This window comes from Cyprinodon tularosa, unplaced genomic scaffold (assembly GCF_016077235.1).
Source record: "Cyprinodon tularosa strain WSP-4 unplaced genomic scaffold, ASM1607723v1 ctg513, whole genome shotgun sequence".
In the NCBI taxonomy this organism is placed as follows: Eukaryota; Metazoa; Chordata; class Actinopteri; order Cyprinodontiformes; family Cyprinodontidae; genus Cyprinodon; species Cyprinodon tularosa.
The window spans coordinates 349,540-376,462 of NW_024039245.1; the positions used below are offsets into that span (position 1 = coordinate 349,540).

The 26,923-nt window shown below is 36.8% G+C and overlaps 2 protein-coding genes and 1 long non-coding RNA gene across 6 annotated transcripts in view; 2 read left to right on the plus strand and 1 right to left on the minus strand.

Annotated features, from left to right (window-relative positions):
• Positions 1-2,418: 2,418 nt before the first annotated feature.
• LOC119795532 (transcription factor HES-2-like) lies at positions 2,419-3,748 on the minus strand. Its single transcript, XM_038303575.1, has 3 exons — positions 3,588-3,748; positions 3,315-3,498; positions 2,419-3,205 (listed from the first exon to the last, which is right to left on the minus strand). Exons 1-3 carry the CDS (start codon positions 3,675-3,677, stop codon positions 2,874-2,876), a joined length of 606 nt encoding a protein of 201 aa, XP_038159503.1. The 5' UTR covers positions 3,678-3,748; the 3' UTR covers positions 2,419-2,873.
• A 10,679-nt stretch (positions 3,749-14,427) lies between these two features.
• Positions 14,428-16,940, plus strand: LOC119795531. The gene is made up of 2 exons (XR_005282336.1): positions 14,428-14,588; positions 15,076-16,940. It is a non-coding gene; the product is annotated as an uncharacterized LOC119795531 (long non-coding RNA).
• Positions 16,941-17,574: 634 nt separating this feature from the next.
• The window catches only part of espn (espin), a 57,357-nt gene continuing 48,008 nt past the window's right edge, over positions 17,575-26,923 (plus strand). For 3 of the 4 annotated variants that reach the window (XM_038303571.1, XM_038303572.1, XM_038303573.1), the window contains exon 1: positions 17,576-20,397. In XM_038303571.1, the coding sequence (XP_038159499.1) occupies positions 20,098-20,397 (300 nt within the window). In that variant the 5' untranslated portion in view covers positions 17,576-20,097. Of the gene's footprint in view, positions 20,398-26,923 lie in introns of all 4 variants that reach the window. The other variant, XM_038303569.1, reaches the window with a different exon arrangement.

Consider the following 26,923-nt stretch of genomic DNA (forward strand, 5'->3'; position numbering starts at 1 on the left):
GTAGTGCTTTCTTTAATGTTTATGGATTTTGTCATTTGTAATTGTGCTTCTTTGATGTAGTAGTAGTTTGCACCTCAGGGCCATCGTAATGAAAGGTTGACTGGACGTACCTACAGAGAACACACGTATAAACAAGATAGATTGCAGGCCACCATGCTAAATCAGGACCTTCATGCTGCAAGTATTACAGCATCAAACCTTTCTGTTTTTTGCAGGTTCCCATTGGTAATTTGAAGTCTTACCTTTGATGAGGAGCTCCAGGCCTTTACACTAACTATAATCTGCCTAAACAGATTCAGGTCAGGACTATGACAGGACCACTCCAAAACATTAATACTACTTCCATTAACAAAAAAATGTTGGTCAGTTTAAAGATTACTTCCAAACTAAATCTGCCAATGATGCTGAGGATTCTTTAAATATCTGGTGAGAAGTACACTTTTCCATTTGTCAAACATAATTAAGCCACATCGTTTCCTTTCATGCTACTCTGGTGTTTAGGTTTCTTAACAAAATCAAAGAGTTAATTTGGGTGAATGCTTACATGGGCCTGCTGCCTGGATGGTCAAAGGACTAAAACTTGTATAAATGCGGGTGTGAGCCAAAAAACCCCAAATATTGTGATGTGTTGTCACTTAGTATTCATCACTGTCTTGTCAATTCATTGAATGAAATACTTTGCTAAGTCTGCTTTTAACAGAAAAAAGACAGTTCATAAATTAGGGCATTTTAATAATAGTAAAATGCAGAGTTCACTATCAGTTACCTGGTATTTATACTTATGAAAAATTTGTTTTGAAATTCAGTTATAAAATCTAAAGCTGCTGAAAAACAAAGCTGTGTGTAAAGGTTTGCTATTAGACCACCTCTTATTCTATTGACTATAGTGGGAAAAAAGTGTCAAAGGAACATGAAGGGTAGTTTAGGAATATATCATCCAGTTCGGGGAACCTCAGCACTCAGCATCAGAGCATGCAATGCATTCATTGTAGCTTTTGTCTTCTGTTTATGGTTACTGCATTGTTGGAAGATGAATTTCCACCTCAGTCTCAAGTCTCTTACAGCTTTTAACATGGGGGGTGGGGTGGGGGGGGTGGTGGTGGTGGTGGGGGGGGGGGGGTTATGTTTGTGGTAGATTTAGTTTCATCTGTTTTCATCGGTTCAGGGTGATGAGTAGGGCTACACCACACAGCCCTTTGCAAGTTTGTGTATTCAGTTTTAGTCTAGTCCTAACCAGATCACCTATTTCCAGCTGTGCCTCACATGTCTTTATTCATTAATTTGTTTTCTGTGTCTTCATGCAAAAAGTCAGATTTGTGGAGTACAAAAACAGCTGTCAGGTCCATAGATTCTGTAAAGTGAGTTTTAAATTTCTGCAGATCCTTCAGAGTTACTTTGGATCTTTGGCTATTTTTCTTTAGGTAATACCCTCTTACCTGGTCTTTATTTCCATGATGGTGTCATTTTTTTGTTGATGAATGGAGGATGGATATTTTACCAAGATTACATTAAAGTATTTGTGGCTATTTTTTTTTTAAGTTTGAGAAAAGCTCATAAGAAGTCTGAACTGTTCTCACAAGATGTTAAATAATCTTCTTAGTTTGAGGTTCAGTTTAATCTGAATTTGTTGAAAAACAGAAACTCCCATAAGGTTTTAGTAATGTACAAACCTTTTTTTTTTTTTTTTGGCTCTGTCATTTCAAGTTGCAATAAAATGATTTGAAGATTATCACTGTATTTCGATAAGTAGTCCCTTTGGACCAACTCAAATATGATTAACCTTGCAAATTGTTTTAAAAAAAAGACCTTGAAATCAAATTCCTGAGTTTTTTTCCCCTGATTTGTCTCATTCTTTCAAAATTTAAAGAGGAACAATATATTAATCTCTTAGAATAGCATTTGGGATTTCTATGTCCATGCCTCTAGAGCATATAGAACAGAAAAAAACGGTACTTTAAACCTAATACATATGATTATACCAAAGAAAATACAGGCTGAGGTTATCAGAAAAGTTCGACAATGAAATCTTCTCATTTTTGGTTAGAAGTCATAAAATTATGAAAACATTGTCGCCCAAGGCATTACACCCTGAGATGGTTATAAAACTGGTGTTAATGCATAAAACCTGTTAAACAAAGAGACCAGCAATAAAAAGTATCCTGGCCAGCTGTCTGTGGTTTCTCTCAGGGTGGCTCCCCTCACACGCACATTCCCACAGTTTTGGCGGTAACCAGAGAGCCGCCTACCATCACCAACAATAGAGCAGCTGCTCATCAGCACCAGGATGCTCTTCCTGACCCATGGCTTTCTGCGCTCTCGCGCCTTTTTTTTTTTCTTTTACCCATTCTAACCCATTATTAAGGTTCATGACACATATTAGCTGCTGCAGCCAAAAGAAGCAAAAATAAGAAAGACAAATACTTTGTTCAGCAAATGTTTATTTTTATATTTATTCAATTAAGAAAACAACACACATTTCACGACAAGGGAAAAAAAATAAGGTCACAAAAACATTAGTTATATTGAACACATAGTGTTTACAAACTGTTCTGTTGCACAGACCAAAATAGCTTTAAGTCCATAGTGCAACCCTCCAAAATTAAATAACCCTTGGGGTTTTACAAAAGTGTTGTCTACAACCCGTCTCTTTGAAACCCCAAAGAGGATTGCGCTTTAAAACGTTCATAGACTTCAGTTTGTTTGCGATCTGTGCTCTTGCCCTCAGGCAATACAAGCAACCAAAGCAAAATGACATTGCTGTACTATCAAGCAATTGTTTCAAATATCCACTTCTAAAGCATTATATAATACTGTTAAAATACGTACAAACAGATTAAAATAAATGACATGGATTTGTTAAACGTCTATCAGTTCTACCAGGGCCTCCACATGGCAGCGCTGACGGGCTGCTGGAGGGCCTGCGCTCGGCTTGGAGCTGCGACGCACATTGCGCTGCGGGACTGGCCCTCGAGTCTGGAGCCAAAGTTAGACTTGAGGCTCAAAAGCCTCTGTTGGATCTGAGGGAGAGTCTTCTGGCTCTGGGCGCAGCAGTTCAGGCAGGTGGGTGTGACGGTGGTGGACATGGTCTGCTGGATGAAGTCGTGCACTCGCTGGCACGCGTCCTGATCCAGGTTGGTTTTGGGAAGCAACGCGGAAACCCGCTGGAGGCAAGCTTTGTAGCCTTCTTTGTAACTGTCTGTAGAGTCTGTATGGAGAAGATTTGAGATCTGATTAGGGGGGTGACTTTAAATGAAAGCACAATTAAAAGAGAAGATAATAAAGCGAAGCTTTTTTTAGTGGAATATGAGGCTCACCTTTGGCTGGAGAGGAAGGGAGATCTCTGATGAAGCGCACGGTCATCTCCAGAATATCAGCTTTCTCAAGCTTTGAATAACGTGCGTTGTCTTTGCCAACCAGAGGCAAAATCAGGCTCTTCAAGTGATTCAGGCTGTCATTAATGCGAGCGCGTCTTCTCTTCTCCAGCAAAGGCTTTAAAGTCTGGAAGAAATAACAACAATTTTTAGTTTCGGTGATCAGTGTTTAGAGTAGGCTACATCTTGCATGCTCAGAATATCTCTTTTCCTTACCTTTCTGAGTTCGTTGGCTTGCTTTCTCTGGGCCACAGTGGAGCGACCAGGATGAGGCTGAACGCCCTCAGGAGTGATGCTCGGACTCATTTCGTTCACTGTTGCAGTTGTGATTTTTGTACTTTCCCCTAGAGGAGCTGGGATCGAGTGTGTCAGACTGTCGGAGAGCCACCTATTTATAAGGCTCCAGTGCGTCAGAGGGGAGGGAGCACAAGCTTAAGGATGGGGGCGGGGAGGGGGGGTCGATCCCTTTGGGGAAAAGACCAAAGTTGCTGTCTGGACCATCTGGTCCCCGCGTTTGTACACCGGTATGCGGAGTTTCGTGTCTATATTTTGTTCTCTTTTGAATAGAATTTAAAGCTTTAACGTTCAACCCAGATCTGGTTACATGTCCCTGTAACTGAAGTGCTTTCCCCTTCTAAGCCCCAGAAACTGACTGATAGTAGTTTGTCCGGCTCTGTAAAACCAGTTTCTTTAACCGCATCTTTAATAAATAAAAATGGAATTTATTTTATAATGATCTAAAACCACTATTTTTAGTTTTATTCTTTGTATTTTACCTTCAAGTATATCAATGTAACTAAACAGTTATATTTTATAGAAAGTCGCAGGGCTGGATGTAAAGAATCAAAAAGTTAGTTTAAAATGATTAAAACATGAAGATCGTTGAGCTTCTTTTACATTGGGAGTCTGTGTCCCGCCACAACCAAACAAAAGCAAAGCCAAATGAGTGAATCTAAAGTGACGAGATTAATCTTCCAAAAAGGAACCAGATACCCAAGCCACGCTATGTATGGATTAACATCTGTTTAAGGACCCCCAGAAGAGCCTGTTTCATTAAGAACAGGACCAATTTTACACCTTTAAGCGAAATAATATGTGCACTTTTACGGGATATGGATGCATTTTGATTAAAAGCAGATGTGATATAAAATAAACAATTCTGTCAAAAAATATTTGATAAAAATATACAGGCTAAGGTATAAATCCAGGATCATTGCAAGGCAGTTATTCTGCAAGGTTTCTATGTTTTTAGGATATGTAAACACAATCAGAGCAAACAAGCTCAATTTTCAACTCAAATTTTTATTTTTTGTATTTGATTTTCAAGACGGTTTTAATCGTTTTTTCCTTCATCTTTGATTTTACTGATACAGACTTATATAGCCTAGGGCAGGGGTCTGCAACCTGCGGCTCCAGAGCCACATATGGCTCTTTGGATATAAAGAGATATATCCAAAGATAAGATATAAATGCATATAAAGAGCTAAATAATTTACTATAATATATACCGGTATCAATAGCTTTAGCGTTTTTTATAAGAGGGAAAAGAATGAGATTAAAAGAACCAGAAAAATGTTTTAAGAGACATTTTCTATGAATTAGCTTGAAAGTTATATGTTTTAACATGAAAAATATATGAATTGATTGTTTGAGATGGCAACAACTAATTTCCTATACAAGAGTAAAAAAAAGGGGTTTCTAGAAAAAGTCATGGTATATTTTGCGGCTCTAAACAACTTTTATTTGGTCGTACTCTGAGCAAAACGACTCTTTGGATAAAAAAGGTTGCAGATCCCTGGCCTAGGGTGTGATTCACGCGCTCGGCACGCGCCACGATCGGCGCAACAGATGGGAACCTTCTCCTTATGACATCCCCCCTCCCTCCCAAACCACAAAGGCCCACTCCCCTCTCATGTCTGCCACCGCTCCTCTACTTCATGTTCCCACCGTCAGCATCCAGGCTCTGTGCGCCTTTGGTCTGTTCATTCAACAATGGATCTATTGTGCTTTTATTTTTGTCCAAAACGACTATAGTTATCTAACAAGATCAAATGTTTACATTATTTTGCTTTTTCCAGTTAGCAGTGTCAAAAATAGCTACTTATGTCACAAAAAATATTACTTCCTTGATTCATTTTGATATATAATCGAACATTTAAATGGAGCAAATTGCAGTTTTACGCACAATATTCACACATAAAAGTGAAGTTGTGTATAAAAGTGCATGGAAATATGAAAGTGCATGAAGCTGTTCAACTTCGGTTTCAAAATCAGATAACGATTCAGCTGAAAATGTCATTATTGGGGAAGAAATGTTGCTGTTCTTTGTCAGGCTTTTGCAGATAGGGGGGTTTTGCACGCGTCCTGCCTCATGGGGCCTCAGAATAACTGCCATCTACTCATGTCTGGGAACTGGTCCTTTCAGATAAGACCCCCAAAAAAGGGGATGGAGGGATCGGTTGGGAAAAAAAAATTTGTCTTGGTTTCAGCGTGGGTATCCATCTGCGCTAGAAAGATGATCCTTTGCATGATCCTTTTGCACGGACATGAAACATGTTGGATATATTTTTTTTTTATGGGGAAAATATAAAAATATTCTGACATTTAATGTCTCTGAGAAATAACTTAAATTAATTATTATATTTTTCGTTTTAAATCAGAATCTCCATCACGCTATTGGAGGTTAAAAAGAAACAAAAAAAAAAAAAACAACACTTTGCGACATGAGCAGAATAGCTCAGAAAAATGACTCAGCCTCACTTTGGCGTGACGCAAGAAGCGTCGATGGGCTCCATCCTCAGAGGATGGTCCCTTAGCAGACCCATAAACAGGCTCCAGTAGTGTTTGTCTCTTTTTATCATGTTTTTTTAGAACGTCTGGCTTCCCAAGCTAAAATCTACGCCATCATCCACATGGCACTGAAGCGTCTGAACACGTCTGGTATACTGTTGCGTCTCCATTTAACTTCTCACCGTAAAAAAGGGTCAAACTTGTTGGTTAACTAGTTAAAAAGCATTTAAAATGCACACTGATGGAATAAAGCAATAAGCAAATGTCTAAAAATACAAATTCCTTCTAGACATTTGGATCATTTGGATAGAATCGACAAAATACTGTTTTGCTTGAGAAGAGATTCAAGAAAATTATTCAGATGTGGATTTTTAACTTTATTTTGTTTTTCTTCAAAGCAAATTCATGAATGTTGATTAATACAATAAATTATTGTTTCTTCAGGGACTGTTAAAAATAAACAGTGCATTTTCTCCCTGCTCAGAAATCTTCTCTTTCTAACATAAACTCATAGTTTTCACCATTTGTGAAACCCTGACCAAGCCATAAATGTAAGTTTTGTTATGGGAATTTTATTTGACTGTGCAATATTGCATGCAGACAAAAGAAAACTAATACACAATTCTGAACTTTTTTTAAAATGTGTTTAGTCTGCAGTGGAGTGCATTTGTATTCAGATTCATTTTGATCTGATACCTTTAACATAAAATCCAAAATGTTTGCCATCTGCACTTGATTCAGGACCCTAGAAAACAGAAACGAAGACCATAAACACAGCAGACAGGTAGGGAAGACAACTAGGGAGAAATTTAAAATGATTTGTTTTAAAAAGCCAAATCTCTGCTTTATGTCCAAAAAACAGTCCTTATTTAACAGCAGTGTTGAAATCATCATCCTGAAAAGGAAAATTATGACCAGAGGTGTGCAGTTATTATTTACATTCACTCAGTCACATTTACTTGGGTACATTTCTAGAATTTAATGTACTTTTATGAGTAGCTGTACTTTTTACTTTTACTTAAATAATATTTGTGTAAGAGTATCGCTACTCTTACTTGAGTATAATTAATCTGACATCAGGTGAAATTACAGTGGATACTGGAGCTTTATTCTTTCCTGACATAAATGCATAAAGATTGTTTTTATATGTTTATGTTAAAAAATATTTGAAAAAGTGTTTCCTCAACTCAAACTTGTTATTATAACTATGCTATCTGTTTGTATTTATTTTATTTTATACTCTAAAATACCAGAAGTAAGACATAGCTCCTCAGTTGGTTACATAACTTTAAGCACTAAATAAGATTTTAAGGGTTAGCAGTTTACTTTAGTACCCATTTACAAAGCTTTTTATTATTATTATTATTATTTTTATTTTTACTTGTGTAAGAGACATATTAAAGAAGGTGTAGTGTTACCTGTGTAAAATCTTTGGTTCAACCCACCTCTGAGCATCACAGGCTGTGCAGAGAGAGAATAATTCAGGGAAGCGGGTAACAGGTCCACAGTTGTGAGAATCTACCACAAAAGCAATCCTGCATCCCATAAATTTGATATTTATATTAGAGTGGAAAGAAAAAATATAAGTCCATTGTTAGAACCAATAGGTAGAGCATCCATTACACATACAAGAACTTTAGTAAAATCCAATTTTTAGTGTAAAAGGTTCCTTTTTAATGTTTAATACTTTGTAATGTCATTCATTTTGTGAGTTTTGTTTGTGAAAGGTGCAGCATTAATTAATTTCATTTTCACACTGTTAGGGAACAAGAAGAGAACAAGACTCTCCACCATAGGCCATTTGTCATGCCAAAGGCCATTCAAGCTTCCACCACAAATTCTCACAATAATTTCTTCATAGACTTTCCTTTATGCAGTGGTGAACAGTCATGTTGACACAGAGGGGATCCATCTCATTTCACGCTGTTCCCACACAGTCAGGATACGTTACATACTTACACTGTACTGGAATGCTAAAGCATGAAAAGTTCCTTTCACTGGAATAATACACTGTAGATGTCCTTGCAATGGCCAAATCCAGGCTCATCCATGAGATTAAAACTGACAGAGGCCTGGTTTGCCGCTCCATAGAGCTTGTCCCTACTGCTCTAGAGTTTATTGCTTTATACCAATTGGTCACTGTGCAATGTGTTGTAATTCCAGCAGCTTTCTATGTCCTGCTCTTGAGGAAATCTGAGGCTCACAAAAATTTTGTTGCTATTGACTTTGCAAAAAGTTGCTCTACTGTGCTTTCAGCTGCTATTTGTGATTTCAGCAGGTTGCTATTTAGCAGGTTAATATTCATGCTAATACATTTTCTATGGAATAGCTCAGGGATAAAGTCTTAAACACAGAGTAAAGCAGGAACTGCAATTAGACTAACATTTTTGCTTGTTTGCTCTGGGTGACCAACTTCAATGGTGCTGCAGTGTAAGAATACCAATGATATTGAAGTACATCATGGGGAAGGGAATTTACACATATTTATTAGCACATTGGGAATGGGAAAGATAATGTGTACATCAGTTGGAGATACCGGCAGTGCAAAAACATGAAAAACATTTTTTGTGTGTAAATCTTTGAAAAATAATAATTTCATGATCTTTGCGCTGAGTACTGGGTTGTTTGTTTATCCCATTCACCTGCCTTGCTCCAGCCACTTTCTCATTACCTCTCATTTTTTGTCACCTACTCCAGCCTCTATTTAAACTGCTTGCTTTGAGTCATTAGTGCCAGATTAATCGAACCTTTGGTGAGAGTCATAGCGAGTCATAGCGAGTCATAGTGTTTTCTGATTGCCTGATCCTGACCCGTTCTGCCTTTGGTCTCTCAGAGCCTTCCTGTTCCTGTTATGAACTGATTCCCTGACCTATCTTCAGACTCCTGCTGGATCCTGCCTGTTGTGCAATCCTTAAACTGCTTCCTGACACTGACCTGGGACCTCTTCAGATCTATGATCTTGCGGCCCAGTCTCCTGAACCTCTTCGACACCGGCTTTGGCTTCACCGTTGAGATTGTCCTGCCTACCATTTTCTGTTTTCATCTGATCTCCTGTCAGTTCTGCAGTCTTCAAGTCTTCAGCATCTGGTACACTCTGGGCAGTGTTGGCCACGTTGTGTTGGCAGCCTTCCGGGTGGAATCCACCTCTCCCTTTGCGCACAGACTGAACTCTAAGAACAGGTTAGTGACTCACACATTTGTAATCATCCTTTGCCAGATTAACATGGTAACTAACCTGTGCTTTCCTCCTGCAGAGGTTCCTGCCTTAGACGTCCTAGCTGTTAACTGCAGATCCGTCATTTTTAAACAAACGTCCTTTGAAATATCTTTCCATCTATCTGTCTAAATACTGTGTTCTCTGTACTGAGCCTTGACAAAGCATCTAATACGAATGGTAAAACTTGCAAACAACTTTGTTTTTTTGGTCTGGAAGACATATTCACCAGTTTATGATCAAATTGGAGTCAATTAACATATAGGAATTATGTATGTTTGGTTGTTAGCATTTGAAATTGTGGCTCATTCTTCCTTTTGAAACAGGCCATTACAATAATTCTGAAATGTCTGTGAACGACAATTCTCAAGTTTTTCTAAGGATCCTCTATTTAATTTAAACAATTACTTTTGAGCAAAAAAAGTCATTGTCCCTTTGTAATGTGAACCTGCATTCCAGACTAACGCCTTTTACAGAATCTAAGTTTATCCTGCATACATCTGTCTTACCATTAACCATTACCAGTTTCCATTATCTTGCTAAAACAAAATAAGCATCTAAGCATGGTGCTGCCATCCCCATAAATCATCATGGACATATTATGTCAGTAAGGTGTAGAATATGTTTTCCTTCACAAATGCCAGCTGTTGGCCACTGGTTTCAATTTTGGCATTATCTTGCTAGATCAATATCATCCACTGACAGTGATGTCTCAAATTCCAGCTCTTGGAAGCGTGGGTTCTGCATTTTCAGATTTTTTCAGATATGCACCTAACTTAAATTATTTAGTTTATATATATTTTCATCTAAGTGTTTTGTATGAGGGCAGTAAAGTACAATTGTGGTCTTGTCTAATAAAAGCACTTTATTCCACGTGATTACCGATACTCTGGTTTGCGGCAAACGTATGACACTTTTTTCTTTTTCTTTCAACAAAAAAGTCTTTATTATCACTCTTCCTTTAACACTGATTTGTAGGGAATAGTCTAATAGTAAATTTGATCCTGCTGTTTTTGTGTTGCAGGTGTGCCAAACCCTTTTGGATTGACCAGCACCTTTGAGCATGTTCAAAGCGTAGGATGTTGTTTTTTATAACCTAGCCTTCTTAAAACATACTCCAAACTTTATCCCTGACATGCCTGCAGCGTTAATTGGTGTTGGTGATGGTGTTTGTTCATTCATGTGTTTCTTTGAGCCTTCACAGAAAAGATGGACTTTAAAGAATTACAAACAGGTTGACTCTACTAATTATGTGACATTTGAAAAAAAAAAAATGGCTGGATGTTAAAATGAAGACGGGAAGCCTTAACTACCTCCCTTTTCATATTTACATATGTAAAATCCTTTTTGAAACAAGTTACACAACTGTGCACCACTTTGTAGGTCTGAGTATATCATTAACATAGAATTTAAAACATTTTCCTCCCAGCAAGACCCAAAGGAGCAATTGGAGATTTTATTAACTGGAATCAATATGTATATGTTGGTGCTCAGGCCCTGGAAGAAGACATAAAGGTAAGCATTTCTGATGATAATAATGGGCAGATTTTAAGTTAGAAGATTTTTCCCCATAAGGCTTATACTGTTGGTGGAATCAAAGATGGAGGAAGGGGAATAAATAGAGTCAAAGGGAGACTAGGGCAGTGAAGGGGACAGGGTATGAGATTACAGCTCAGTTGAAAGGAAGATCGAGCCAAGATGAACAAATTAGATAGGAGAGTCTTTAATGCTTATTTGCGACTGTAGAGGCAAGGAGAGCAGGACATTGGCAGAGGTAGATCCAGATGACATAGCAGTCAGGAGATGCAGGTAAGGCTTCATGGAGTCTTCCAGATTGAAGATACACCTAGACTCAACCAAGCAAAACACATTTATTGACAGGCTGAGATATTGGGAAGGCATATCAGGACCTTTGCATCTGAACACTTGTTTGGCTGCAAACATTGGTCTTCAACTTCTCTCTTTAACACCATGTCACAAGGTATGTATCCCTCTGCTTTTTCTGCTGTGTCTGCTCTATGTCAAGCACATCCTAAGCTATTTTAATACTGAACTTATGCAGATGCTATTCAGATATACACCTAGATGTATTTGGACATTTAAAGTGGATGGCTGAAAACTTTACAAATTAAATGGAAGAGAATAATTAAAACAAGCTCGTTACTGAGGTCAGATATATTTCTATTGAAGTTGCATCCTACACAAAACCTTGTTTTTGTTGTAGTTTTCAATTCTGATTTTACTCTTGATTTTTACATTTTAGTTTTTGCTTTGAACTGGTTTGTTTTTTATCATATAAGGAATATTGTTAAGTTGAAATCCAATCTGTCATGGTCCGTACTGGAAATAAGTGTTCCTTAATTCATTTCATTACATCTTGAATAATTTATTTCTCTGCTAGCTTGTCTTAACATGAAAACATGTTTGCACTTACAGAGGGTTCAGAATGCTTTTGCTAGAGTCCTCTTAACAAACTCATGTCAGACCTCTACTTTTCTAGCCTCACTTTTTTTGTAGCAATTCCAGAGTTCACTATATGATTTGCATTTTTTTCTTGAGGGGGGCTGGCGGCCAGTTGGTTAGAGCATAGGTCTTGGAATCCTGAGGTTGTGAGTTTAAAACCCACTCCCACAAACTGGCACTTTGAGTCTCTGAGCAAGACCCATAACCCCCAATTGCTCCCCAGGCACTGCACAGTGGCCTCCCATTGTTCCCCAAAGAGGATGGGTAAATGCAAAGAGTTAATTTCTTCATTGTTAGATCAATAAAGTTCAATTTACATATTTATTTTTATTTATTTGAGGCTTTACTTAGACAAGACCGACTATGTCACGGATCTTTTATAGCCCCAGAAGGGTCTGTAGGTCCAGTGAGCAAAGCCAAAAGGAGACATAACATTTGCTAGAATAGAATAGAATAGAATAGAATAGAATAGAATAGAATAGAATAGAATAGAATAGAATAGAATAGAATAGAATAGAATAGAATAGAATAGAAAATCCCTTTTGTTGTCCCACAATGGGGAAATTTTGGTGTTTTCAGCAGCAAAAAGATTATAGAAAAAATGGTCACAGTAATGTGGACCTTACAAAAATATACAAGAATAACATCAAATGCTATTGTGGATGCAAGAAATGGGAACTCAGTAGCCTCCTAAAAAAATGCTCAAAATGCATATTTTGTTTTAATAAAGCCTTATGTAGGGTCCTGTGCATTACTTTGGAGACTTTAGTATTGTGATGTTTTACCTAAAACTATTTCATTTTCAATTATTCTGCTTTTTTACTTTTAGGATTTTTTTTTTTTTTTTTTTTTACCTCTTTCTGTGTTTTAACCTTGTTTCTCATTTTTGCTTCACTTTATGAAACACTTTGTGATATATCTATTTGGGGAAAATGGCTAAAGCAAAGTTAAAAGGCTTAGCAGTATAAGCAACGTTCTATTAAACAGTTTTATGTTTGCAGACGATAGACAAAATATTCACCGAAGAACAAGTTTTAAAGTATGTTATTGATATATTTGTATTTAAACATTGTCCATTTTTTGTTTTGCACTTGTAGGCTATATGATGAGATATTGTGGACTTCTTGTCAGACAAAATAAAAAACAAGTCTGAAAAAACTGCTTCAGACGCCTAAACCAACGCCAAACCCATAATGCTTCTGTCATCACATTGACGGAAATTAAAGCTGTTTTTTCTGATGTTGCCTCCCAAACATACATGTTTGACGTCATTGCTTCAGTCTTGGCGTCTCTTTATGTAATGTGATATAGGACAGCAAAAGATGGACCTGCTTACATTGATTGTAGATTGTGTTTTTAATGACCAAAGTCCATTTCTAAAATTTAGGGCATCCTAAACACTGAAAGTTAATCATAAGAAGATCATTTTGGTTGAACATATTTTCCAGTCACCTTTGGCGTCTGGGACTCCTCATCATTGTCCCAATTTAAAAGATAAACTCGACTGCATCTTGCGCGTCGTTTACATTTTTAGAGGCGGGGAACGTTTTACGCACTGCTTGATGGCTCAGACAGGATTTTTAATAACCAAGGAAACCACACCAAGCCAAAAGCCAAGCCCCGACCTCGCATCTGGCTATGCATTTTTTGTGTTTGATTTTTGCTTTGTTTATTTATTTCTCTTAACATCCTATGAAGGTAAAATCATAGCGTCGCGTCGGGTTTTCAGCCAATAGCTGCAGTTTGCAGCTCTGACTTTTACTCATGCGCCCCAGAGCGCGCTCTATGCGTCCTCATCAGTCCCCAACCTGATACTGATGAGCAACGTCCGTGAATGCCTCACTGCGGCTGAAACTTTTAACCGTTCTTCTTTCTTTTTTGGTTAAATTGGTCGCTTATAAATTATACATTTATAAGCGACGTTCAGAGTGTTAGTAGGGTTAGCAGTCCGCTTAGGTGAGCAGTGGTTTATAATGCTGGATCCTAATTGAGGGGAAATCATATTCCGGTGTTCTTGTGATCTGACAGACATATCAGGGGCACGAGTAGAGCACGAGCCTGGAGGAACAATGGAAGCAGATGGCCTTTTCCTCTCCGCTAAATTAATTTCCAAGTTACAGAGCGAGAGGGGCCATTAAGAACTCTCCGAGGGGAAATCAACCAGTGGACACGAAATATTGCTCCATGGAAAAAAATGCACAGAAAATAGTCACTTTCTGATGAGCAAAAGGGAGCATACAGCAGATACAATGTTATTTTAATTGTTCCTAATCAAAAACACTAAACAACCTTTACTGAACAACTTACAGCCATAATAAGATAAAAGTAATGTCTATGTTAATTTGTCTCAAAAGAGACTTCAAAACAATGTGAACTGATCAGTCTCCGTTTCAGTGCAATGTTTACAATCTAATTGTATAAAAATCTAATTTCCACATTTTTGGAGGCTATATGTTTTATTTTAATTAAACACAACAGATCCATAGTGAAAATAAAGAAGTAGCTAAATAAAAAAAAGGGCGGTTTCAACACAACCGCAAAACTGGGGGAATAAAGTTATTTGATTTTTATGATTAAATAATTTCGATAATGTGTTTCTGTGCACAGGGCAGCGGGCGTGGTCTGCACGCAGTTTCCGCCCACAAAGAGTCCCAGACCTGATGGTGTCAGAAAAGGGCGCTCAATGCAACTTCAGCAGGCAGCATGCAACCTGCAGGACGCACAGCTGAGCAGTTCTCACACAACTTCTGGTATGTTTGTCATTTATTTCAATGAAATACTTTATCACTAAGGTTTTATAGTTTATGGTAGATATATTGCTATCAATTTGTGTATTAATATGAAATATTTGCTTATATCTGACTGTTATTTGTGATCTAAAGAATGATTGTATTATTATCATGACAGATTCTGGGTTTTTATCACCAATCGTGACAGTTTACCAATGATAACAGCGACTGCTTTTTTGTATGTAAATGTTAACCATATAATTATTGATTCGTATTATAAAAGATTGTGGGCTTAATTTTTAATGCAAATGCAGTACAATGCATTTTGACATAATTTGCAATATTTGCAGATGTTTTTATGGTTTAATGTCAAAAAGGGAACAATTTGGCACTTCTTTAAGTTGTGTCTCTTGCGTTGTTTAAACGTGTGTTGGCGTGTGATGTGTCTGTCAACCCAGTGTTAATGAGTCTGTGTGAGAAAGTCTGACCATAGTTATTCCCACTGCAGCTCACGGATGACCGAGTTGCTTTCTGCGAGGCATCATGTCTAAGCGGTGAGTCATAAAAAGGTCTGTATGTGTTAGATCTATGAACTTTATATCTGTGTAAAAAAGTATGCTCAATTTCTGCAGAAAAAATTTAATATCCAGCTCACTGGGGTTCGTGTAAAAGGAGCAAAGATTCATAATCACGTTTACGACATTAACTTTATAAATGTATAAAAATGTGTAGAAGAAGAAGGAAAAACTTCTAGTTATTTTGGAGCTAGTATATAGTTACATAGAGTTTTCATTTAAAAATACAATAAAATCAGTTTTATTCAGAAATAAGAAACTGGGATCAGATGTGATTGATCTTTCATAACCAGCTTAAAGCTTTAAATCACTGTTAAAAATGAATGAATCAAAATAAATTACAAGAATGTATAAAGCGCCAGTTAAAAAGATTTTCCGCCATATAACTTAAAAGACAAGCAGTACTGACTAGAAATGTGTGATTAATAAAACTATCAATCAGCACAGTCCAAACACAGTGCCAGGAAGGAAGGAAGGAAGGAAGGAAGGAAGGAAGGAAGGAAGGAAGGAAGGAAGGAAGGAAGGAAGGAAGGAAGGAAGGAAGGAAGGAAGGAAGGAAGGAAGGAAGGAAGGAAGGAAGGAAATGTATAAATAAAAAATATTTCTCTCTTGTGTGTGTGTTTCTTCATTTAAATGCTCAATAAATCATTTTTTTGTGTGGCGTGTTTTCTTTTTTCATGCAAAACACATCAATGGGACACGTAGTTATTTTGTGTAAATAAGAATGCAGATGGGATTTTGCATTTTCACGGTGTATCAGGTTTTCAATGCAAAATATAAAAGTTAACCTTGGCTTCATGCTTTTACACTTTTATCAGCCTCCAAACAGAATGTAATGCTGGATCCGTCATCATATATCTTGTTGGGCTATATAAAAAATACCTACATTAATATAACGGATTTTGCAAATTAAATAAAAAAATAAACCTCCAACACTAATAGACGTCTGATTGCACGCGCCTCAGTTCACCACCAAAAGCAATTTGCACGCGCCAATCGGTTGATGGTTTGCAGACGAGGCGGAATGAGCTTATCTGCACTTTCAAGAGCAATTTTAAGACCCACTTGGAAACGTTAAAAAAAAAAAAAAAAAAAAAACTGGAATAGACCTGCTTATTGTTACCACTAATTGATTTTTTAAAAATGTTTTATCTTATTTAATGTATGACAGGTTCTAAATCTGATTTGGTGAATCCGAAAGTCATAATAAACTATATTTGTAAAATGTAGCTCCATGTGAGATTTTTTTTGTAATATTATTATTATTGAAACCACATAATAAATCAGCCTATTGGTATTATCGTTCAAGGGCTCTGAACTTGATCCGAGGGGATCCTGGTTTGAATTTTCCCGGGCAGGAGCAGATGTGAGAAAACAATAGATGGGGCCCACGCCCTGAATAAATGAGATTCATTTGAATAACAGTCTCACGTCTGACGCGTGCGAGGAATATCCCAGCTTCCCAGGCTCATGGTGGGAAAAATAAAAATGAAAAACCGTTGACGGAACCCCACCCCCACTCAACCTTGTTCACTTCAATTGGGAATTAACTGTTGACTGGTTCAAAGAGGGGGAGAAGCGCTTTAAGGAAGGCTGGGAAAACACTTCACAATATTAGAGGCCGTCAAAAGCTGCAGCTGCACCATAGAAACGGCTTGCTTTAAATATAATGATGGAGTCATAATGTATATTTCAGGCAGCAAGGAAGAGGTAATAGGCCTACATTATATGCAAACAAATGAACTATTTGTTTGGTTTCTGATTTAAAATTAGAAATGTTTCCAAGTGAAAAATAAAATATTAAAAAAAAAACAGTAAAACTCAGTTTCCTGTATAGTTTAACAAAAGAGCTGGGGAAATTATATAAGAAAACTCACATGGTTGGAGAAAAAAAGTTTCATTTTGTCTCATGATGTGGAACTTCAGCCGTGTCACTGGCAAATAAAAATAATGCAAAGGGAAGCAAATATATTAAAACATCCCTAAAAAAGTAATTAAATGAAATATAATTATCATAGGATTATTGAATGCAAATCAAAATTAGAATAGACTGTAAAGCAAATTTTCACATTACAGTAAAAAAATGGTTTCTAAGATTATATTAAATCCGGAGTGCCACATGGTCTGATTACTGGAAACCCCAAAATAATAATGATAATAATAATAAAAAAAAAAAAAAAAAAAATATATATATATATATATATATATATATATATATATATATATATATATATATATATATATATATATATATATATATATATATATATATATATATATATATATATATATATATATATATATATATATATATATATATATTTTATAAACTGCAGCAAAGAAGAATGGCCGGAACAATTATGCAGGGATCAGTAAACATGAATGAAGACTTGCGCATCAGTGCAGAAATAAAATGCATGTAGGCCTACAGATCGTTACATTTTTGCAAAAAAATGAAAAAAATTAAACTGAAATATGTAAGAAACAAAGCAGGAAAATTGTTGGGAGCCCTATACAATCGAATAACTAGTCCTTATTTAAATAAAAGCTAAGAAAATCAAAAGATCCAACTAAGCTTGTGATATTATTTCTGCATATTTTGTGTCTTATTATTTAAAGAACCCAGTCTGCTCTAATTCAGGCCATTTTCTATTCTGTGTTCAGGTGCTTCTTGTGTTTCACGCACATTAAGCCTGTTAGAGGTCTATTATTGCCCACTTCCTCTGGGGAAATGTAAGTACCAGACCACTCGTGGGAATTCCCCCCTCCCCTTCCTGTAAAATTGGCGCGCGGTTTCTATGTCAGTTGGATCTGTGCAACAGATGGGATGAGGTGCCACGCGCCAGGCACGAGCCTTGCAACCACCACCCCCCCAGCGACCCCTCAACCCGCAGGAAAAGGAATCGCATCCCATTGAAGCAGCTTGAGCAGAAAAAATTAATCATACTGATCTGACACCGAAGGAGCGCGATGTGCAGACTGATGTAAATACTTTTTAAAACTAGGATATAGTCTATATATCAGAATATGAGGCTCTTTAAAATTGGTGCCCCTCCATGATTCCCAATTCTTAAATTCTCTTAATCATTAACTCCTAATGGGAAATCAATGTAGACAGACATTTCATAATAGTAAAAGCACATTTGTTCGACAGAGCTTGATAAAAGTGTTTGGATAAACAATAAACCTGATGGACTGTGGTCGTCTTGTTATAATAGGCCTATACCTGGTTTTATCCACTTAGCCCTGGCCAATTAGAGTTATGGTTATGGAGTCATCCACCTGTGAGGTCCTGAAATCATTTTCACAATTCGCATCCTTTTTTGGATCAGATGTTGTGAATCACTGTTAAACACCTCATTTGGCACCGAGATGCTCTTTACTTTAAAGGTTAGTATGCAATAGAGGCCTAGACAGTGGTACAGGTACAGGGTGCAGATGCATAGGAATATATATCCTTGCTGCCATCATTTGGTGATGTTAAGTATCACAGTTAGTGCTGGACTTAAAATCCTAAACATTCTCACTCCAAATAGATAGATAGATAGATAGATAGATAGATAGATAGATAGATAGATAGATAGATAGATAGATAGATAGATAGATAGATAGATAGATAGATAGATAGATAGATAGATAGATAGATAGATAGATAGATAGATAGATAGATAGATAGATAGATAGATAGATAGATAGATAGATAGATAGATAGATAGATAGATAGATAGATAGTCGGTCTAAATTAAAAGCTAAAACCAGGTTGAACATCACTAGTATTTCTTTATCTTTAGGATAATCTTTAAAAATTAAGATAATATCCTAACATGGCTGCTCAAGGTTAAATTAGGCTAAATTACGGGTTCATTTACATCCTCTTTGCAACCAACTAATTATGCATATGCTGTGGTTGTACTTAAAAATAACATTATTTGGAATATTTTATTAAATCTGAAACAACATCAAGTCTGCCTGTACTGGTTCAGGGTCCAGGTGTATTTTAAAAATGCAGACTAAACGTGCTGGAAAACAATGAAATGAAAAATAGATTATTAAAAATTGGTATTTCATTAAATATATTTTAAAATCTGGAAGTAATGAGGCCTAACTATGTATCTGCTATATAAATATAATTTGTTATTTTCCAACCTCCGGAATGTGTCTAGTTCTTTAAAAGGCCACTAGATGGAACTCTACAATGAGCAATTTACGGGGTCTTAAAATGTTAATGCAACATTAGTATTTATGAAGCTTTGCAAAAATAAACTTTTAGAATAATGTCTGACGTCAGCATTTGGTCATAGGGTAGCTTAGTCAGGCTTTGACAGTTTTCTCTGTTGAGCTGTTTTGGAAAGGAGGGACTTCTGCTGGCCGACAGGTTGTGCGCACTGCTCCTTTAATGTGTGAGCCGATTTTTAGCCAACATCTACTACCGGCTAAACGGACCTCCCCCTGCTGGATTATTTATCAGGTGATCAGTCCCATGTCGCCATCTGCTAAAAGAAGAGAAAACAGCAAGAGTCTACGAGATATACGATAGGATGCATTAACTGGGCAGAAAAAGTAAACAAACAATAAATAGGTAGATAGTTTACAGGACTGAGGACGCCTTGTGCAACAGGTGTTTGGAGGAATCCTGCTTGTCAGGTGAAGCTGAAGCGGATATTTTATTTAATAAGTCTAAGGAATACTGGAAGTGTTCAGTGAGTTTTATTACAGCATGGAAAAAAGTCTGAAATCCTAATTTTTGGAACGGATTCCGTTTTTCCTCGTCGCTCCATAAATAGGCTACGCATGGAGCAATAATTAAGCCTGTCCACTGAATTAACCTGGAGACTGAGGTGACCGGGGGGGTTTATGGATGCAGCGCTGCTGACTCGGTGAACTACAGGTAGGGTGGGGGGGTCAAAGTAGGCAACCGGGGAAAGAAGCCGTCTAGCCCGCAGCAGCCTGCAGCCATGGTGGTGGAGGGGGACAGGGCGCTGCTTGCAGCCAGGCAGGGAGACGTTCAGACGCTCAAAACGCTCTTAGCTGCAAAGGTCCTCAGCAGCGAGGTGAAGGATGTGCTGGGAGCCTCACCGGTCCACCACGCAGCCCGGGCAGGAAAGCTGGCCTGCCTGCGTTTTTTGGTAGAGGAAGCGGGACTGCAGGGGAACTGCGTGGCCAACAATGGGGCCAGTCCCGCTCATGATGCGGCAGCCACGGGTAACCTGGCCTGCTTACAGTGGCTGCTGACCCAGGGGGGGTGTCGGCCAGAGGTGAGTAACCTGAAGCACACCCCTCAGCTCTTTATTCTGACCACAGCATTCGATTGGCATAATTCAATTAACATACTGATTATAAATAATAATAATAATGAATAAGATCCATAACTGCCCAGGAGAACCCTCTATTTCAATTTAGGACAGGGGTTCTCAGTAGCCTACTGCTGTTTGTTATAGGCATGACTTAGAAAACATGCTGGCATTACATTAAGACTAAAACCATTTATTAAGTTAACCATGACTTATCTGATTCAGTATTTGATCCAATGTTAACAGGAAACATGAGAGAAAACCATCTCCGAGCAGGAACAAAGCCAAACCAACATAATTAATATACATTTTACATGAAAAATAAAAAATGTCTTTATCTGTACCTCCTCCAATAGTATAGTTTTAGCTTCATCTGTACAAAAAAAATAAAAAATCTTAAGCACCTTTAAGCTATCCAGTTATTAATACATTAATTTCAAATTAGACTGTAGATTATTTGACAAGAATAATTATAAGAATTAAAACCTTTTGTTGCATGTCTGAATGTGTATCGTATTTTTACTGAGATTATCATATGTCAAAGTATTCAGAAAATGTATAAAACAACATATGAATTCAGAATCAAAATAAAAGGTTCTGGCAGAACCTAACCTCAGAATCAAATATGGTAGGCCTTTATCTAAATGTTAGTGACCGCAACAATATAATATCCATATAATATCCATCTATCCATTTTCTGTCATGCTTATCCCTGCTAGGGTTGCAAGGGTTGCTGGTGTCTATCTCCAGCTGTCAGTGGGCGAGAGGCGGGGTACACCTTGGACAGGTCGCCAGTCTATTGCAGGGCAAAACAGAGACAAACAGGACAAACAACCATTCACACACACTTAAGGAGAATTTAGAGAAGCCAATTAACCTAGCAGTCATATTTTCTGACTGTGGGGGGAAGCCGGAGTACCCGGAGAGAACCCATACATGCAAACTCCATGCAGAAAGACCCCGGGCAGGGAATAGAACCAGAAACCAACATGCTGCAAAGCAGCAGTGCTGTCCAGTATTCCACTGTGCAGCTCCATAGTGAACTATGTTATTTTGTTTTTCTATTACTTCCTGGGCACTGAGCATTAACAAATCTCTTGGCTTATCTCTACATCCAAGTTCTAACAGTAACTATATTCCACATCATAAGATGCAACCAGAACTTGCGCTTGGTTTACTGTAAACGTTTAAATTATTTTAGACTATGCTGATTTAAGAAGGGTGTAGCAGTGTTTTTTGTAAGTGGCTGTCATAGCACTACATTGAAACAAATTTATCTTACAAAATGATAAGTATCATATTTAAAACCACAAACTGTAGCTCAAGTACCACTAATTGTCCTTGACCATAGATTCAGACTATTTATTTTTAAGTGTCAAAGTGATTTGTGTTTGTTTGTAGATTACATAAGCTTTTCTTTTCCATTTCTCTAAAACTAACTATTAAATGCAGAGCGTTCTTATAATATAAAGCCTCTTTCTCCATTCTGTTAAAGGAAGAATTGATGAATTGGGTTTTTGGTCAATACAAAACATAACATAAGACACGATTCCAGCTTCCTGTAAAATAAATAATCAGATTAATTGCATTATATATGACCGTTACTGTTTGCTGCATTGAAGTTTGCTTTAATAACAGTCAATGATCACAATATCAGACACAAAGTTTTATATACTGTACATAAATCCAGGTGGAGTCCATTCACTGATAAGTTTGGGCCATTTGAATAGTAAAATAGGAACCAATCAATTACTGGGTAGGTAGACATGTTTATGCCTGACTGGCCAACATAGAAGTCAATATTTGTTAAGTTTTCATTAGCAGAAATATTGACTATACAGCCCTAAACCGATGTACACACCAGCTTAATTTGAATGTGGGTGTTTTAACTCAGTTTTTTTGTAGACTTTTGTAGATTTCTGGAGCCTTCTAGCCAAATATTAAATAATGGAGACAGGTTCTTCAAGAATGAACTCCTTCCCCTGATGCCCTTTTGTTGTAATTTCAGTCAAGCTCATGTACAAGCAGCTGCAACAATTAAAAGTATTATTAGTATAGGGTATATACTCAAATCAAACAAAACATGATATCTGTGTTAACACAAATTTATTCTAACACATTTTCTTTTGTTAGATATCTACAAAAAAGCCTATAATAACACATTTTTAAGCTGAGAAGCAGTAGACAGACATTTTAGGTCTTATTAGAGAAGTTCAAAGGATTTAAGTCTGGGCTCGCCTACTCAGAGACATTCACATTGTCCTTCAGTGACTGACCCACTCAAGGCTGATGTAAATATCATTGGGATGAGTGCTCCTTTAGTCATCTCTGATGTTCTATTTGGGCTAGGGTCTTTGTTGTGTTTGAAAATAATAGACAACCCTCTTTTGAGTTTAAAAGCAATGGGGTGTCTTTTTTTTATTTATTTAATATTCCACAGTACCTTGTTGATATCATTGCACTTCATGCAGACTGCTGGTTTCCAAGTTAATACTTTAGAAATATGTCCCAAAGTCTGATCCTGCTACCACCATGTGCCACAAAAGGGATGCATGAGTTGACCATGCACAGAAGAGCTATTGCAAACCATTAAACATGTTTACCTTCCTGATTACACAGAACATAATATGCCTATAACTAGAATGTGCAAAATATTAGGATCAGCATATGCACATGTTGTTTTTGTTTGCCTCCTCTGATCAATTGACCAGATTTATCAATTTATCATGTCTGTTTTCATTGTGATGAGAACGAGGAATTGGTATAATGCCAGATAAAATAGGAGTGGAAGTATTCTGTCCCATGTTAACATACTTGGACTGTTTGAAATGGACTGTGAGGATTTTTGACAAATCATTTATCGAGCGATGCCATTTTAAGATTTGATGAATTAACTGAGATATGACTTGAAAATAAATTCCAATCAAAAGTTGTTTATTAATCCCAAAGAAAAATGAAATGTGTTTCTTGGAATTGGAGCCAGTCAAAAACAGAAATTTTGCCATCCACCCACCCATTTTCTGACATGCTTTATCCCAAGCAGGGACGCGAGGGATGCCAGCTGTCTATGGGCGAGAGGCAAAGTCTGAAATTATACCTTTTATTTAAATTGAAAAAACGTCTTGCACCACTGCATTCTCCTGCTCCTGGATGATTCATTTCAACACAATGTCACAATTAATGGCATCCCCCAGATTAATGTCTGCCAGATTCATTTTAGATTCAACCTTGCAATGTTGGCTTGCCTTGAACTTGTTAGTGCATAATATCAATCACCATAATGAGAGCTTGTGGGAAAATAGCAAGCAACAAATCTGTCTTTTGAAAATTGCATCAATAATTTATGTAATTGATCCTATATGTCACTATATAATGGCTGCTGTCCAAACAGCTTTGGTGCTGAAAACACCAATTCAAAGCTCTAACGGTCACCTTTCTTACTATTTTAGTTCTGCATTATAAATGATGAGGATTAGTAAGAGAAAATGAAATAGTTTTGACATATGTGGGGTTAAGGTGCATCTGATGGCAAACCATCATTTATTTCCTTTGTTGTAATTAACTAAACACTTTAAAATCCTCTTTAATAAAATATTTGAAAAACACAAAAAGATTATTGAAAAATTACGTTATTAATCTTTTTGGTGACAATGTGTTCAGTAACGAAATCCTACATTTGAGCTGGAATGATCCAGATTGCTGAGGCTCGTCCTCTATCTGCTCCTATGCTAGTGGGACCTATGCTGTAAAATGTAATCTTAGTCTGGTTAGAAAACAGAATTAGTTGTTTAAGCTCAAATATTTTGGTATTCAAACACTGTAGAATGTCCCATCCAACAATGCTTCCATCCAGCCAATTTATCATAGGTCTGATTGGAGGAGCGCATTAGCAATGGTTGGCCTGTATTTACCTGATTTTCTCAAGGAACCATCAGCACCTAACATTTGTGACTGTTTGGTTGTTGATCATGTCTCTGTGCTAAGCCCCCCTTTCCAGATACCATGAAGTTGGGCTGCTAGGTCTAGAGAGGATATTAGTGGTAACCTTATTTATTTCTGTCTAAAGGAATCACTGTGTTTTTTAATATGTTCAATGCTGTAGGATTGATTTATATCCTTAACCATGTTTATGCTTTGACCCAAACTTGTCTGGTCTTTGAGGTCTACAATGTAACTGACTGGTTTTCTCTCTCATATGCATGAGGAACCAGACAGGTGTGATCCATTCATAACCATGTTTAACTTAATTTACCACACATAAATTGTGGAAGTGTCTCAAAAAAGCTTAGTAGAAATTAAATCCACCTGAACTTACTTTTCAGTGTCAGAGTAAGGGACGTGAATATTTATGTATCTACCGTATTATGTTTCAATTTTAGCAGTTCTTTTTTAGATTTAGAAAAAATGAAACTAATATTTGTCATTGTGGGCTTTTGTCAAACTTAAATTTATGCTCAGTTCAGTTGTAGAATAAGTCTGGTTTGTAACAAAATGTGGAAAAGTGAAGCATTTGAATACTTGCCGGTAACATTGTGTACACATTCAGGATTAGAAGCGCATTTAAATGTAAACCTCGTTTTTCTTATTAAAACTTACCTTGCTGCAGTCTGATGTTACCATGGTGATGAGGTATGCAAAGCTCAGTTTGCATACCTAATATCCCTTATTCAGCATTGACAGCGTTTATTGAGGGTCACAAAAATGTAATGTCAGTTCAGTTAATGTGAAACATGGAGGGGTGTTTATACTGCAAAGGTTAAACCCTCACATGGCGACTTAAACTCCATGTGGACTCAGTTACATCATGTTCCCAGTGCATGCAAATTAATCACAGCCAATAAAGAGATCCAGCTTGTGTTTCCAAGTAGTTAGACCTGTACTATATTGTCTTTTAAAATATTCTGTGATGGGTCAGGTGTTGAAGTAAGAAGTTCTTTATTGTGCTGAATCTAATAAAACCATCATGTATATATATATGTTCGTTCTTCCAAGACACTTGATTTTATAAGTATGCTAGTTCTTGTAGGAATTGTCATGTAACCAAATGGGTCTAAAAATAAGAACCATAACAAGATAATATGTAGTGTTATTTGGAACAGGGTGTCATACTATGGGATAATAGTTGAATTTGAATTTTTGTCCTGATTGTCTGTATTTGGTCATTATTACTGCCCTTTTAAAAAGATGCATCTTAATTTGAACTTTTATTTATAGCACTGTTCTTCATTATTGACCTTAAGACTTCTTAGCAATCTCTCTTTATGTCTTTTTAAAACTTTTTTTTAACATATGTTGGCTTTAGTGTTCCCTTATTTTACCACTCCCATATTACGTTTAAAGTTTATCACATTGACATGTGTCTAAGTTTTTATACTGACTAATAATTTGATTCCCGTCCTTAACTCTCATCTTGTCTTGGCTTTTGCAGATTTTCAAACTTGCAAATATCTAAATTGATATCAAACAAGGCAGTTAGAAAATATATATATTGATTTTCTTTCTCTATTTATCCCTGAAGTTACTAATATAATATGAACTCAACTGTAGTGGGGAGCGCGACCTAACGGTTAGGGCATAGGGCTTGGAATCCTGAGGTTGTGAGTTCAAAACCCTCTCCCAGAGACTGCCACTCTGACCCTGATTGCTCCCCGGGCGCTGCACAATGGCAGCCCTATGCACCCCAAAGGCGATAGGTTAAAAGCAGAGGTAATTTCTCCATAGTGAGATCAATAAAGTTCAATTTTTTTATTGATTTATTCTGCAACTTAAAGGCAATGTTGATATCCAGACCATAGTGGCCCCTTCGTGAAAGTTAATTTTCCTTTAAAAAAATAAGTAATCACTTATTTGGTTCAGTAACCAAACCCAGACCTGATGACTTTCAGACCTGAACTATTAAGAAACTATTTCTAAAAAGTTTGTCTAGTGACATGAAGTAAGCTAAATTAAAGAACAGATGTAGGGCAAACATTTTGTCAATTATCACAAACTGAGAACCATCATCCACAAACAGAGAAAACATGGAACACTGGTGAACCTTCTTAGGTGTAGCTGGCCAATCAGATTTACTGCAAAAGAACAATGATAAAATAAATGCAGAAAACCACCAAATGCACTGCTAAAGTCACTTTTCTTTGTTAACGTCGGTGTTCAGGATTTTAATCGTACAAAGCAACTAAAAGAAAATGTGCCTGGTTGTTTTTGATTGATCTTTCTACTAAATAAATGAAAAGATGCTTAGAAAATAGATTTTTTTTATTAGTTTCAATTATCGTTGTCTACTTTTAAAACGTATCTGATTATCTGAAACATAAAGGTGTCTCAGAAACCTAATCACAATAAATCTTTTATTATGTTTTATTTAAGTAATAATATATTTTTAATAACATTTTAGTCCTAATGTACAACCAGAGAATTAGAGTCAATTTGCAGACACTCAAAAGTTATGCATAATTTGAATTACCTTTCATCTGCAGAACCACAGATATGA

Excerpts from the sequence above, each read along its gene's own strand:
- LOC119795532 (XM_038303575.1), bottom strand. The coding sequence starts at position 3,677 with ATGAGTCCGAGCATCACTCCTGAGGGCGTTCAGCCTCATCCTGGTCGC. Across the intron at positions 3,499-3,587 it reads AAGCCAACGAACTCAGAAAG|ACTTTAAAGCCTTTGCTGGA; the intron begins GTAAGGAAAAGA and ends TATTTCTTCCAG. Across the intron at positions 3,206-3,314 it reads CCCTTCCTCTCCAGCCAAAG|ACTCTACAGACAGTTACAAA; the intron begins GTGAGCCTCATA and ends TTCTCCATACAG.